Here is a 17,101-nt window from a genome sequence, read left to right on the forward strand (position 1 = left end):
GGGAGAAGCAGGCTCCACGCAGGGAGCCCGATGCAGGACTCGATCTGGGGTCTCCGGGGCCACGCCCTGGGCTGAAGGCGGCGCTAAACTGCTGAGCCACCCGGGCTGCCCTACATATCTGTTTCTTAAAGTTGAACTCAGCCAGCTGAACTGGCCAAATGAAAATATTCATAGAACAACTCCAAATAAAAGAGTTTCTTCAATTTATTTTCTTTTCACACAGATTTTAAAGTATTATTTTTCTCTTATGTGCAATTCATTTGAAAAGATTCATAAACAGAATTCTGACAGAATCAACTTCTTACCTTATGATAAAAAATATTTTTTCATTGACCAACTGATAATTTCCAATTACCTTTCTCTCCTTTGTACTTGATTGCATCATAGTACACTTGCAGTAATTCATCAAAATCAGTTTTTTCTCCTCCTTGTGGTTCTACAATGACTGTCTTCACCAATTCTAGATTATGCCATAAACCAGTGTAGAGCCAACGTTCTTTTAACTTTTCTAGTAACTGAAAAGGAGAAAGAAAAAATCAACTTTTTTTGTGTGTGTCCAAATAAACAAACTTACTGTGGTTTGTTGAAAGAATATAACTATGGGCAAGCAAATTAATCTCTCAGCATTTTACTTTTCTCATCTATAAAATGAGAAAAACAAGAGTGTGTCATAGAATTCTTATTGGATTAAATTCATTAACTGATTTAGATGACTCTGAATGATGCCTAGCACATAATAAGAGAAGCATAAAAGTTTACTGCTACTGCTGCTGTTACCATATCTATTACTACTACTGCTGCTGCTGCTACTATGATTGCTATCTTGGGGTTTCAAAAGCAGAAAAAAAAATGACTTCTGTCAAAGTTGATAAATTTCAAGTTATCTCTTTAAACCTTAAGTGAAATTCCTTAATATTCTTACCTAAAGGTTCTTTACCTTTTTTTTTTTTTTTTTTTAAGTAGGCTCCATGCCCAGCCTGGAGCCCAATGCAGAACTTGAACTCACAAGCCTGAGATCAAGAGTCAGACCCTTAATTGACTGAGGCACCCAGGAGCCCCAACTAAAGATTTTTTATTGAAGATTCTTCTTTTTTTTTTTTTTAAGGTTTTTATTTATTTATCCATGAGAGACACAGAGAGAGAGAGAGAGAGAGAGAGAGAGAGAGAGAGAGAGAGAGAGGCAGAGACACAGGAGGAGGGAGAAGCAGGCTCCATGCTGGGAGCCCGACTTGGGACTCGATCCCGGGACTCGATCCCGGGACTCCAGGATTCGATCCCGGGACTCCAGGATCGCGCCCTGGGCCAAAGGCAGGCGCTAAACCGCTGAGCCACCCAGGGATCCCCTGAAGTATTCTTTTTAAGAAGCTAGAAAATCAAATAGTAAATGCAAAGAAAGTAGAAGTTAACAATAAACTCTTAAGAGCTGAAATGAAACGACAAAAGCCAGTACTAGAGATTATTATGATTTAAATGTACCTGTTTTACCTACTTGTTCTACGCAAAGAGTTCTATACAATGTGGACCAGCTATTATAATGTAGGTAAGCAAGAGGACATTACCCCAAATTCTCTAGAAAACAGAAACTAATTTTTATAAGATGGTTTATTTCCTCAGAATTTCACCCTTATCTATTTGATTTTTTATAAAGATTTCTATTTGTTTATTTGAGAGAGAGAGAGAGGATGCACACGTGTGTGGGTAGGGTTGGGCAGACAGAGTGGGAGAGAAAGCAGCAGAATCCCAGCTAGCTGGACAGGCTGATCCCAGGAAACTGAGATCATGACCTGAGCTGAAATCAAGATTCCAACACTTAACCAAGTGAGCCACCCAGATGCCCCATCACCCTTATCTATTTTCAGAAATAAATTTAATAAGATCATAAGACAAAATTTTTATCACTCCTATGATATAAATATTTATGTCTTCTCAAAATTCACATGTTGAACTCCTAATCCCCAAAGATGATGGTACTATGAAATGTGCCCTTTGGGAAGTGATTAGGTCATGAGTTTAGAGCTTTCACGAATGAGATGAGCGCTCTTATGAAAGGGATCCCACAGAGCTATCTTGCTCCCTCTACCATAAGAGACACAGCCAAAAGACCCTGGCTACTAATCAGGAAGAAGGCCGTCATCCAACCTGATCTTGGGACTTCCAGCCTCCAGTGGTGTGAGAAATAAATTTTTGTTGTTTATAAACTACCAAGTCTGTGGTATTTTGTTACAGCAGCCAAAACACTAAAAAAAAATCACTAATTTGTAACACATCTCATTGTATGTTATACAGCGATCAAGGTAGCCTAATAAAAAGAAAAATTCTCTTTATTATCATGTTATTAGGAAAAAAAAACATGTAGGGTAATCATTAATCTAAAAGTCGTTTTTAGATTACTGACTTGAGTGCCTCAAAGGTTGGCTATTAAAATTTGCTTTTTAATATGCACTATTATTAATTAGTCTCTCATCAGTGTTAGGAAGTTTGAAAACCTTGTAACAGTATTCAGAGCTATGGTGTATAAGGGAGAGTCAAACTGAGTCTTCAATTGAAAAGATAAGACTACTATAAAGTTGATAATGTTCAGAATGATATATTAATGTCTTTAAATTTCTCTACTGAATAACCAGTTTAGAAGAGGGTATAAATATCCTTAGGATTTAAACAATGTAAAATGTGTTATGAATTTGTAAGACTGTTAATACTTAATGGAATTTAATCCAATGATACACTGTTTTCTGTCATCTGAAAACATAGATAGCAGTTCATATATGATTCCTTGATCGTGAGATAATAATTGTCAGAACAATAGGTTTTTAACATTTAAAATCTGGAGGAACACCTCTCACTTTACTTGAGGAAAATCATTAAGTTGGTAATTCCAAAATATATCCCATAATATCTATTTAACAAGGCAAGTTTGAGAAATAACAAAGAAATTGGTTCAATATACATTTAGCCCCAAAGAAACTCCCATTATATAGAAAAGAATTCAGAATATCAAAGAGTTATATATGACTTAGAAAACATCTAAAAGTTTAAAAAATTTCAAAGCAGGTTTATGTGTAAAATTCCAAAATTTGTTATAATGAATGAAGAAAAAACAGCCTATCTATTGACTTTTTGGATTCTAAGAACTTAAGAATTTTATGGACAATGAAAATAGCCACAAATTTGTAAATAAATCATAAATATTACAATTAAAAGTACAATGTGCATTATGTCACTCACTTCAGGGAACTTTTATGGCAAATATAAAACAAACTGTCATATATTACTAGGTCTTTAAAAAAATTATCTACAAAGTAAGGCTGTTAAAGTTTGTTGATCTATCTGAATGAACTTTTAGCTGTAAAGATCTTTAATTCTATTAAAATTTAAAAACTGAATCATTAGTATGTAATATTTATATATAAGATTATAATTCAGAGAATAGAACAAAAAGGAGAAGGTGGGACACTCAAAGACAGGCTATTTTTTTCCTAGCTTGGCATTAGAGCTGAAAAACTTTACTGTTGATATAAATTTTATAACTAGGACAAAATTTTTTCCCTAAATAGAAATGATTCAAATTTGCCCTAATTGAAAAGAATCATTTTAGTTATCCAATCATAGCTAAGAAGTTATTAAACTATTTTTTCCAGAAAAACTGTATGCAGTTTAACACCTATCTGCCCTTTCAAATTGCCATTACATACCATAGCATGCATGTATTCATTCATTCATTCATTCATTCATTCATTCATTCATTCACTTATAAGTTGGTTCCATGCCAGTGTGGAGTCCTACACAGGGCTTAAACTCACGATCCCAAAACCAAGACCTAACCTGAAATCAAGAGTTGGCTGCTTAACCAACTGAGCCACCCAGGTGCCCCTGCCATACCATATAAAGCAATTCCTGAGAAATATTTTAGGCAACTCAAGCGAAGCTGAGGCAGATAAGAGACAAATAATAGATCATAACTAGAAGAGCTCTTAGTCAGAAATGGGGGGGGAGAAGATAATTCGCTCTTCATTTTTATCTATTTTTAATAAATGTTGGCAAGAATATGGAGAATTGGAACTCTCATACACTGCAGTGAAAATATAAGATGGTGCAGGTGCCTTGGAAAGAAGTCAGGCAGTTCTTCAAAAGGTTAAACATAGAGCTACCACATGGCCCAGCAATTACACTCATAATTAAATACCCAAGAGAAATGAAAACGTGTCTAAACAAAAACTTGTGCATAGATGTTCATAGCAGCATTATTCATAATATCCCTAAGTAGAAACAATCCAAATATTTTCCAATTGATTAATAGATAAATAAAACATGGTATATTTGTGCAGTGGAATATTATTCAGCCATAAAAATGAAGTACTGACACATGTTATAACATGGATGAACCTTGAAAACAATATACAGTTGACCCTTGAGCAACACAGGTTTTAACTGTGTGAGTCCACTTATAAACAGATTTTAATACAGTACAATGCCACGTATGCATTTTCTCCTCCTTATGATTTTCTCTAGCTTATTGTTAAGTAGATAGTATAAATATCAGAAAGGGAGACAGAACATGAGAGACTCCTAACTCTGGGAAACGAACAAGGGGTGGTAGAAAGGGAGGTGGGTGGGGGGGTGGGGGTGACTGGGTGATGGGCACTGAGGGGGGCACTTGATGGGATGAGCACTGGGTGTTATTCTATATGTTGGCAAATTGAACACCAATAAAAAATAAATTTAAAAAAGTATATAGTATAAAATACATATAACATATAAAACGTGTTAATCAACTGTTTGTGATAACATTGATAACAATAAGGCTTCTGGCAAACAGTAGGTTATTAGTAGTTAAGTTTTGAGGGAGCCAAAAGTTAGAGTTCTGACTGTGCAGGGGATTAGTCCGACACGAAAGATCACATATTGTATAATTCCATTTATATTAAGTCCCAGAACAGGCTAATGCATAGAGACATAAAGTAAATTATAAGTTGTCTAGGGCTGGGGAAGGGAAAAAGTCTGGGGGAAAATGGGGAGTGATTACTAATGTGTATGGAGTGATAAAAATGTTCAAATATAGTTGCAGAACTTTGTGAATTGAATAAAAACCACTGAACTTATATTTTAAATGAGTGAGCTATATGCAAATTGTATCACAATAAAGATGTTATATTGAGAAAATGATAAATGGGATACAGAACTTCCAAACAACTATGGGGAAAAATGAGAAAATAAGTAGAAAATAAGTCCAAATATGCCCAGAATTAAAGCAAACACAAATTAATTTAACTCATTTATTAAGACTGAGACACTCATATTGTTTGGAAAAAAGGAAGAGAGGTAGGCAGGGAAGGAAGAGGTGGAGCGAAAAAGAAAAAATCATCTATATGTTGACCAATAGAAACACTTAAAATTACGCCATACAGAAATCTTAAAATGAATATATGGAAAAAGAAATGCAAGGCATATACCAAAAGAAATCAGGTATAACACAGTCATAAAAAATGGACTTCAAAGCAAAAAGTTTCATAAGAAACAGATATATATTCCATATACTTAAAAAGTGCATCCACTAAAAAGATGTGAAAAGGTAACAGTCATGAATCTTTACGCACTTTAAACACAGTTTCAAGATATATAAAAGAAAAGCTGACAAGAAATATAAGGATAAACTTATCAATTCCCTAAATACTATAGAGGATTTTGATGTACTTCTCTCTTATATATCTTATCTCTATCTACAGTTGAGTCAGACAAAATTAGTAAGGATACAGAAGACTGAAGTTTGTAAGAATCATCAACCTTGCTCTAGGGTAACTGGGTGGCTCAGTCAGTTAAATGTCTTGACTCTTGATTTTGGCTCAGGACAGGTGCTCCAGGTCATGGGATGAAGCCCCAGCTCAAGATTTTCTCTCCTCCTCCAACTGCCCTTCCATTGAGCTCTCTCTCTCTTTCTCTCTCTCTTAGAAAGAAAGAAAGAAAGAAAGAAAGAAAGAAAGAAAGAAAGAAAGAAAAGAGGAAAAAAAGAATCATCAACCTTGTTCTCATAGAGAACTTGATGCTGATGCTACCTGAAAAGAGGATTTTTTCAAACATGAAACTATGTGTGTTAAGTCACAAAGAATGTATCAATTTTTTAAAATCTGGAATTATACAGATTCACTGGAAATGCATATTAACAGAAAGGCCTTCTATACTAAAAATAATTTATCTACATAGAAATAAAAAATTTTCCATTTTTTTGGGAAACAATTTCTAGGTTTCAAGAGGGAAACAAAATGTGGCACCTGGGTGGCTCAGTCAGTTAAGCATCTGCCTTTAGTTCAGATCATGATCCTGAGCCCTGGTATCAAGCCTTGTTTTGGGCTCTCTACTCAAGGGGGAGCTCACTTACTCCCTCTCCTCCCTGCTTGTGCTCTCTCTCTCTCTCTCCCAAACAAATAAAATCTTAAAAAAAAAAAAAAGAGGGAAATAAAATGGAAAAAAATTACTTAAAAACATCTTGGCTATGCTAAGTCTTTTCCATATAAATTTTAAAATCAGCTTCTCAATTTCTACAAAAATGTCAATAGCAACATTACTTTAACAGCAGAACATAAAAACAAAAATATTAGAAATAACCAGAAATATTTACTAACAGTAATATGTAAACTATCTCATGGTCATACAATGTATTATAATAAGCAATAAAAATAATTGGCACTTCTACCATGGATTAGGGAAAAAAGCATGTGGCAGAAAATTATATATAATATCCTGCCATTTTTAAAAAATAAAAAAAAAACAAAATTAAGTAACATTGTTTAGAAGTATATATTTATTAGGGAATATGTATCTATGTGGTAAAGCCACTTTTAAAAAATAAACAGCAGGGCAGCCCCAGTGGCCCAGCGGTTTAGCGCCATCTTCAGCCTGGGGTGTGATCCTGGAGACCTGGGATCAAGTCCCACGTCAGGCTCCCTGTATGGAGCCTGCTTCTCCCTCTGCCTGTGTCTCTGCCTCTCTCTCTCTCTCTCTCTCTCTCTCTGTGTGTGTGTGTCTGTCATGAGTAAATAAATAAAATTTAAAAAAAAAGAACGGTAATCACAAACTTCAGGACAATGATTAACACTATGGGAATAGGTAAATGGATGGGATTGACAAGAAGCATCCACATAGCTTTAAAAGTAATATTTAGTTCTTAAATGACAGTTTTGATGTTTTCATTTTATTAATATATTCCATAACTCACATATATATATTACATGTGCTCTTATGTAAGTATGAAATATATTACATCATGATTGTGAAAATGGAATAAGATGGATTTCTTTCGAATGTTTTTAGTAATACCAGGGCAGTGGGGATGGAGGGTGAAGATAAGAAAAGAAACAACAACAATAAACATATTTAGCTTGTACAATGTGCCAGAAACATCAAACATCTAAGGATAAAGCAGGGAACACCACAGAAAAGATAACCTACCTTCATGGCACTTACATTCTAGTGAGAGAATATTATATTCCTAAAGATGCAGAATAAATATGGCCTGAAGCTCCAAAATTTGTATCTACAGCCCCAGTTGCTCCTTTATGTGCTATATTCATAAGTGTGGTCAAATTCACCAGTTAGGTATCTCAAAGGTACCTGAAATGTCTCATATGAGACACTGGAAATGTTTCATATGAGACTAAATTTATAACATTTCAGTGTTTGTTATTTCAATAAAGGATATCACCATTCACTGAGCTGCCTTTGCTAGAACACTGAGTCATCCTTAACAATTCCCTCTTCCCTTCATTCTCCATGTATAACCCATTACCAACCTTCTTAATTTTTGTCTTCTATCTCTCTATATCCAAAGCCACCACCCCAGTCCAAGCCATTAAATCTCTTGAAAAACTACTCCAATAATCTTTTAACTGGATTTCCTGCTTCTTTTTTATCACTCTTAGGTCTTTACATTTTAGCCAGATAATATTTTCAAAACACAAATTTTACCACACCATCTGCTCACATCTCCATTTCAAAAATTCAGTAAGTGTGCATCAACAAACCCTCCTTGCCCTCATGGAAACATTGATTCAACAACAATACATGGACCAATTACTTTTGTGAGAAATCTGGAAAATAGTTAAGAGGCTCTTGCCCCTAGAAGAGTATGAAACCAGCTGCATAGAAGGGGAAAATTCGTGGCACCATTTGCCTTAGTCCCCCCTCCTCCGCTCAGCATGGTGTGACTCAGGGAAAACTTCCAATTCCTGGCTTTTCCCTGAGGAGGGACAGGGAAGACTGAAACATACATTCAATGTACTGACTATTAGGGGAGCTACCCGGGGGACTGGTTTCTGTCTTGCCTAAATCTAAGTACTGACAGGAAATAGTCCTGAGATGGGGGCCGCTGAGCACAAAGGCTAAAGTTTAGAGTAGAATACATTCACTAACCATCGTCTCTCACCCTGGCTCAGGTCTTAATTAGGGGGAGAAAACCTCCAATTCCCAATTTCTCCAGGGAATGGAAACTGTTGAACTGTATATTCAATGTTGCACTTTTTCAGGAAGCTGACTGGAGGACTGGTGGTTTCTGTGTCACTTGTCTCAGAGCACTGACAAGAGCCAGCATACCCTAGATGCCAGGGGGCCACTGAGAACAAAAGACAGCTAGGTAGCTTGGTGCCACTGCAGAGGACTCACAGTATAGCAGACAAACCAGTATAGTTTGGTAGTCTCTACCCTGGATGGGGAGAAGAGAATAATGGACTATGTTGTACAACATTCCAGTTGGCACTGCTCTAAGGGACTGGTTTCTGTCTTGCCCAACTCAGAGCGTTAATGGGACCTGACATACTCTAAAGGCCTGGGGGCTGCTGAAAACAAAAGAGAGCTGGATAGCTTATAGCACTCCAGAGAACTGTAGTACCACAGACAAAACTCAGAGGGAGCAAGTGATTATGAGCTCTTAAAAAAAAAAAAAAAAGAGGAAAAATCCCTCTAATTAGGAATTTACACACGAGTCTAGAGAAGATACATTCACAGGAAACGTTTGGAGGTCCCCAGAATCTGCGGGACAAAGCCAGTCCGTAAGAGACAGTTTTTTAAATATGAGTAGGTAAAAAGGAACAAAATAAACTCCAGGAACCAACTATAAAGAAATGGAAGAGGGGCACTTGGATGGCTCAGCTGGCTAAACGTCTGCCTTCAGCTCAGATCATGACCACAGGGTCCTGGGATCAAGCGCTGAATCAGGCTCTCTGCTCCGGGGGGGCATCTGCTTCTCCTTCTCACTCTCCCCCTATGCTCTCTCTCACTTTCTTTCTCAAATAAATAAATATTTTTTTTTAAAAAATGGCACATGAATTACCTGCCAAAGAATTCAAAATAACCATCACAAAGATATTCAGCGAGCTCAGGAAAGTGATACATAGAAGAATTTGAAAAGAGATAGAAAATATAAAAGAGAACCAAACAGAAATTTTGGAGCTGAAGAAAACAATAACTGAACTGAAAAATTCACTGAAAAGTTTCAACAGCAGACCTGATCAAGATAAAGAATCCATGAACTTCAAGACAGGTCATTAAAAATTATCCAGAGAAGTAAAAAGGAAAAAGAATGAAAAAGAGTGAATAAAGCAGAGAGTACTTATAGGATACCATCAAGTACACAAGTATATACATATGAGACTCTCAGAAGGAGAAAAAAGTGAGAAGGCAAAAACTTTCCAAATCAGGAGTAGGGGTAGAAAACAGACATCCAGCTTCAAGAAGCCAAACAGCAAAAAGGATGAAATCAAAGAAGATCACATTGAGATACATTATTAATAAATGTGTCAAAAGTCAGAGACAGTGGCACCTGGGTGGCTGAGGAATTGAGTGTCTGCCTTTGGCTCAGGTCATGATCCCAGGGTCCTAGGATCAAGTCCTGCATCAGGTTCCCCGCAGGGAGCCTGCTTATCCCTCTGCTTATGTCTCTAATGAATAAATAAACTCTTTAAAAAAAAAAAGATTTTTGAAAGCAAAAGCAAAGCAGAACCCCCATAAATCTGAGTGAATTTCTCAGCAGAAATCTTGCAGGTGCTAAAATGATATACATGAAGTGCTAAAAGAAAAAAACTACCAGCCAAAACCATAATATTCAGTAAAAAAATGAAGGCGAGATAAAGATTTCCCTAAGAATAAGAAAAACTGAGGAAGTTTGGTTCCCCTAGACCTGCTTCATAAGAAGTGTTAAAGAGAATCTTTCAAGTTGAAATAAAAATGCTAGACAGCAACACAAAACAAAAAAAAAATGAATTCTTGGTGAAGAATTGTTAGAGACCAAGATATAATATATTGAGAAAAGTGCCAACTCATGAAGATGTGATTATAAACACATAAACGCCTAAGACCAGAGCTCTAAAACACATGAAAGAAAAACAGAATAAAATAGAAAAATAAACAGTTTTACAATAATAGTAAGTTTTAATACTCCAATTTCAATAATGAACAAAACAACCATACAGAAGTTCAATAGGAAAAAAAGGATTTGAGAAACACTGTGAGAGCACTTAGGTTGGTTAAGGATCTGATTCCTAAGTTCGGTTCAGGTCATGCTCCCAGGCTAGAGAGTCAGAGCCCTACATTGGGCTCTGTACTCAGAGAGGAGTCCGCTTGGAATTCTCGCTCTCCTTTTCCCTCTGCCACTCCCCACTACATGCTTTCTCTCTCTCTAAAATCAATCAATCTTTTTGAAAAAAAGAAAAACACTATAAATGAACTGACCCAACACACACACACACATACACACACACACACATATATAACACCCCACTCAACCAAATAAATACAGTCTTCTCAAGTACACATGGAACATTCTCTATGGTAGACCATAGGTTAGGTCACAATATAAGTCATAATAAATTTTAAAGGGATTGAGTAGTTTTTCTGACAATCAGGAAATGAAACTAGAAATCAATAACATAAGGAAAATTGAAAAATACACACATAGGTGGAGACTGAATAATACAGTCTTAAACAACCAGTAGATCAAACTAGAAATCACAAAAGAAATTAGAAAAAAAAATCTTCAGACACATGAAAACAAAAATACACACATATTAAAACTTATGAGATACAGTGAAAAAAAGTACTACAAAAGATATTTATAGCTGTAAATGCATAATTAAAAAGAAAAGTTCAAATTAATCTTAACTATACAACTTAAGAAACTAGAAAATAGCAAATTAAACCAAAAACTAGCAGAAGGAAAGAAGAAATAAAGGGTAGAGCTAAATAAATGAACTAGAGAATAGAAAAAAAATAGAAAACTGAGAGTTGGTTCTTTGAAGATCAACAAAACTGACAAATCTTTGGTAGACTAAGAAAAAAAGAAGATTCAATGATTAAAACCACAAAAGTGGAGACATACTATCAACTTTAAAAGAAATAAAAAGATTATAAGACAATACTATAAACCAATGTATACCACTAAATTGGATAATGTGGATGTAAAGAATAAATTCTTAGAAACATAATCTATGAAAACTGAATCATGAAGAAAAAGAAAATCTAAATAGACCTTAACAAATAAGGAGATTGAATCAATAATCAAAATCCTCCAACAAAAAAAGCTCTGGATCAGATATCTTCACTGGTGAATTCCATCAAACATTTAAAGAATTAATATAAAAAAAGAATTAATATCAATCTTCCTCACTCTCCCCAAAACTGAAGAGAACACTTCCTAACTCATTCTATTGGCTAGCATTACTTTATACCAAAGGCAGACAAAGATACCACAAGCAAAGAAAGCTACAAATATCCCTTATAAATATTGATGCAAAAATCCTCAATACTAGCAAACAAAATTCAGCAACATACTGGGGCAGCCTGGGTGGCTCAGTGGTTTAGTGCCACCTTCAGCCCAGGGCATGATCCTGGGGCCCCAGGATCAAGCCCCACATTGGGCTCCCTGCATGGAGCCTGCTTCTCCCTCTGCCTGTGTCTCTGCCTCTCTCTGTCTCTCTCGTGAATAAATAAATAAAATCTTAAAAAAAAAATTCAGCAACATACTAAAAGTATAAGGGTGCCTAGGTGACTCAGTTGGTTAAGCATCTGCCTTCAGGTCAGGTTATGATCCCAGGGTCCTGAGAGTAAGCCCCATGTCAGGATCCCTGCTCAGTGGGGAGTCTGCTTCTCCTTCTCCCTGCTTTTGTTTTTTTTCTCATTCTGTCTCTCTCTCAAATAAATAAATATTTTAAATTCTTAAAAAGTGTAAAAGTATTATATATCATGACCAATTGGGATTTACCCCTACAACAGAAGGGTTGTTCAACACATAAAAAAAAAATCTATCAATGTAATATATTACATTGGTGGAATGGAGGGAAAAAAGCCACATGATCATCTCAATTGAGGTAGGAAAGCATTTGAAAAAATTTAACACATTTTCATGATAAAAACTCTCAAATTAGGAATGGGAGAAAATTTCCCAAACATATTAAAGATCTTTTATGAAAAGCTCACACCTAACATCAAACTCAAATAGTGAACAACTCAAAGCTTCCCCCAAAATCAGAAAACAAGATAAGAATGCCTGACTTTGCCACTTCAATTAAACAGAACAATTAAGCAAAAATAAATAAATAAATAAATAAAAAATAAATAAATAAATAAATGGTATTCAAATTGTAAAAAAAGAAGTAAAACTATCTCTGTTCACAGCTGACATGATCTTACATCTAGAAAACCCCAAAGAATACACATCAACTCCCCCCTCCAAAAAACCCTGTTAAAGCTAATAAATGAAATCAGCAAAGTTGCACGATATAAAATCAACATCCAAAAATTTGTTTCATTTTTATATGCTAACAATAAACAACCATAAAAGAAATGAAAACAATTCCATTCACAGTAGCATCAAAAAGAGTGCTCACTTCAGCAACACATACATATTAACATCAAAAAGAATAAAACACTCAGGAATAAATTCAACCAAAGACTTGTATACTGAAAACCACAAAACACTGCTGAAAGAAATTAAAGAAATATAAATAAATGAGAAAATATGCCATATTCGTGGATTGGAAGACTTACTATTGTTAACTTGACAATTACTGCCTCCAAAGTAATTTATACGGGGCAGCCCGGGTGGTTCAGTGCCTACCTTAGTAGGTTTAGTGCCTACCTTCGGCCCAGGTTTAGTGCCTACCTTCGGCCCAGGGCATGATCCTGGAGACCCAGGATCAAGGCCCATGTCGGGCTCCCTGCATGGAGCCTGCTTCTCCCTCTGCTTGTGTCTCTGCCTTTCTCCTTCTCTCTCTCTGTGTCTCTAATGAATAAATAAGTAAAATCTTAAAAAAATAAAATAAAAAAGGTAATTTATATTCAGTGCAATCCCTACCAAAATTCCAATTATTTTTTTTCCAGAAATAGAAAAACCCATTCTAAAATTCATATGGAATCAGAAGGAGCCTCAGAGAGACAAACAATCTTGGAAAAACAAAACAAAACATTGGAGAGCTCACATTTCCTAATTTCAAAACTTAATACAAAGCAACAGCAATCAAATAGTGCAATACTGGCTTAAGGACAGATATATAAACCAATGGAATAGAAAAGGGAGCCCAGAAATAAGCCCTGCATATACAGTCAACTGATTTTCAATCAGGATACTAAGACCATTCAATGGGGAATGGACAGTCTGTTCAACAAATGATGTTGGGAAAGGGGATATCCAATACAAAAAATGAAATTAGGACTTGCCTATACCATGTACAAAATAACTCAAAATTACAAAAACCTAAATGTAAGACCTAAAACTATAAAACTATTAGATGAAAGCACAGGTCAAAATCTTCATATACTGGATTTAACAATTTTTTAAGATATGCCATCAAAAGCATAGGTAACAGCAGAATATAGATGAACTGAACTTCATCTAAATTTAAAAACTTTTGTGCATCAAAAGATACCATCAAGTAAGTGAAAAGATAATCCACGAATAGGAGAAAATATTTGCAATTCATTTATCTGATAGGAAACTAATATAAAGAACTCCTACAATACAAAAAAAATCCAATTTGAAAAGTGGACAAAAAACTTGAATAGACATTTCTTCAAAGATACACAGAGGACAAATAAGCACATGAAAAAAAGGACAACTTCACTAATCATTAGGGAAACGCAAATCAGAACGAGAAACCATCTCACATCCATTAGGATGGCTACTATAAAACAAACGAACCAATCAATGAACACAAAACCTCAGAAAAAGGTGTTAGCAAAGATGTAGAGAAACTGTTAACTCTGTACACTGCTGGTGGGAATGTAAAGTGGTACAACCACTGTAGAAAAATCTGGCAGTTCCTCAAAAAGTTTATAAAACAAAATTACCATATACTTCAACAATTCCACTTATGAGCCTATCACCAAAAGTGAAGGCAAACACTCAAATGGATAGTTGTACATCTATGTTCATGGCAGCATTACTCACAATAGCTGTAAGGTGGAAACGACACAAACATCCATCAACAGATGAATGGATAAACAAAGTAATAGATACATACAATGTAATATTCAGCCATAAAAAGGAATGAAATTGTGAAACATGTTACAATGTAGATAAATCCTGAAAACAGGATAAGGGCAATAAGGCAGATGCAAAAGGACAAATATATTATGATTCCATTTTTATGAGATACCCAGAATAGACAAATTCACAGACAAAGTAAGTAGGAGTTGCCAAGGCCTGGGGAGAGGAGAAAATGAAGAGTTATAGTTTAATGGGTACAGAGTTTGTAGATTTGGGATAAAAGTATTTTGAAAATAGTAATGATGGTTGTACAATATTGTAAATGTACTTAATGACATGGAATTGTATACTTTAAAAGTAGTTAAGCAGTAAATTGTACGTTATATGTTTTTTACCACCATTTAAAAAATTGAATAAAATAAACCCACGCATGCACAAAAACAAATACTATATAATAGTGTAAACGAATAAATTAGTAATACATGTATCAACAAGGATGAACATAAATCTACAGATATTGAGTTTTAAAAGCAAATTACTGGGGCAGTTAAGTGTCTGACAAGATCTTGATTTCAGCTCAGGTCATGATCTCAAGAGTTGTGAACCTGAGCCCGACATCTAACTCCACGTTTAACAGGCAGTCTGCTTGAGATTCTCTCTCCGTCTCTCCCCTGCCCCTCTCCCCCTGCTCACATATGCCCTCACTAATATATAAATAAATAATTATAAACATAAATAATTTTTCATATGAAGTTCAAAACTATATTATTTATTATTTAACACGCACACACACACATATACACTACTTCTAAAAATGCAAAACATATATTATCCCTTGGGATGGAAGGATATGATTGTGAAGGGGTACATGGGTTCTTCTAATGTAAGAGTAATGTTCTATTTCTTAAGTTGGTGGCGGGTATGTCAATGTCAATTTTATTATTTAAAATGTACACATTAGTTTTATTGATAAACTTTGCGTGAAGACAAAGGCCCAGCCAAATATTAAGCAGGAAAATGCACTTTATTGAACTCAACTGTCATATTCCTTTAATTAAATGGCCTATAAGTTTACACAGTTCCTTAAATGTTCTCTGAATCAGCCTAACACCATACTCGTTAATCAAATAGAATAAACTCCTTGATAGATTTTCACTATTTACATTGAGTCATGATTTTACCTTTTTGAAAAATTATACTGTAGAGAAAGAAAAGTGAGCAAGTTATAAAGATATTTAAAATTTAAAATGAGGGCAGCCCTGGTGGTGCAGCGGTTTAGCACTGCCTGCAGCCCAGGGCGTGATCCTGGAGACCCTGGATTGAGTCCCATGTCGGGCTCCCTGTATGGAGCCTGCTTCTCCTTCTGCCTGTGTCTCTGCCTCTCTCTCTCTCTGTATCTCTATGAATAAATAAATAAAATCTTTTAAAAAATAAAAAAAAATTTAAAATGAAATGTAAGATTAAATATGACAGGGCAGCCCATGTGGCTCAGTGGTTTAGCGCCGTCTTAGCACTGGGGTGTGATCCTGGAGACCTGGGATCGAGTCCCACATCAGGCTCCCTGCATGGAAGCCTGTTTCTCCCTCTGTCTGTGTCTCTCCCTCTCTCTGTGTGTCTCTCATGAATAAATAAATAAAATCTTAAAAAAAAAGATTAGATATGACAGGGAAGGGAGGAAAAGGTTCATAGATGATACTGATTATAGGATTAGGAGAAATTTATTTATTTATTTATTTACTTATTAAAATTTTTAAAATTTATTCATAAGAGACAGGGAGAGAGAGAGGCAGAGACATAGGCAGAGGAAGAAGCTCCTGCAGGAAGCCCAATGTGGGACTCAATCTCAGGACCCCAGGATCACAACCTGAGCCCAAGGCAGACATTCAACCGCTGAGCCACCTAAGTGTCCCAGGATTAGTCCAAATTTAGATTGTGGTACCATCCACTCATAACGGCAACACTGGAAAAGCAACGAGATCGGGAGGAAAGATCACAAGTTTGTTGCCTTTGAGATACTCATATTGATATGTTTATCCAGCAGCTCAATATATGGGTGTGCGTGATGTTGTGATTTGTAATAAGAAACATATATTTGGTCTTTATCTCTTTTCTTGGCACATAGCTCCTAAAACTCTTGGAATCTCCTGAGCAAGAAGAGCCATACATGCATCTTTTGTTCTAATTCCTGAAATAGCTCCAGGTGAAAATTATTTATTCATAACAAGTCTCATCAACCACACCTGAGTATATGTTAATTAGTGACTTTTGCACAACCTCCGGGTAACCTAAGGATGGTGGCTGGTTGCCAAGGGATCAACCATGTGATTAGAGGGTTGGTACTTTCAGTCCCCCCCGCCCCCCGGTCCCCAACATCCAGGAAGGGGCTCAAGGTTCAATTAATTGCCCGTGGTCATTTAATCAACCATGCCTATGTTAATAAAGCCTGCATAAAACCCCAAACAGATGGAGTTCAGAGTTTCTAGGCTGGTGAATGTATCTACATGCTGCAGGGTGGTATACTCCAGTTCCATGGGAACAGATGCTCCTGTGCTTCAACCTTTCTAGACCTCACCTCATGTACCTCTTCATCTGGCTACTCATCTGTATCCTTTATAATAAATTGGTAAACATTAA

General features: G+C 35.8%; 1 protein-coding gene across 1 annotated transcript in view; it reads right to left on the reverse strand.

The window, feature by feature from the left end:
* The window catches only part of BRIP1 (BRCA1 interacting helicase 1), a 186,060-nt gene that overhangs the window by 58,771 nt on the left and 110,188 nt on the right, over nucleotides 1-17,101 (reverse strand). The window contains exon 15 of the mRNA XM_041726192.1: nucleotides 356-515. Within this exon, the coding sequence (XP_041582126.1) occupies nucleotides 356-515 (160 nt within the window). The remainder of the gene's footprint in view (nucleotides 1-355; nucleotides 516-17,101) is intronic.

Source organism: Vulpes lagopus, chromosome 12, assembly GCF_018345385.1.
Source record: "Vulpes lagopus strain Blue_001 chromosome 12, ASM1834538v1, whole genome shotgun sequence".
NCBI lineage: Eukaryota > Metazoa > Chordata > Mammalia > Carnivora > Canidae > Vulpes > Vulpes lagopus.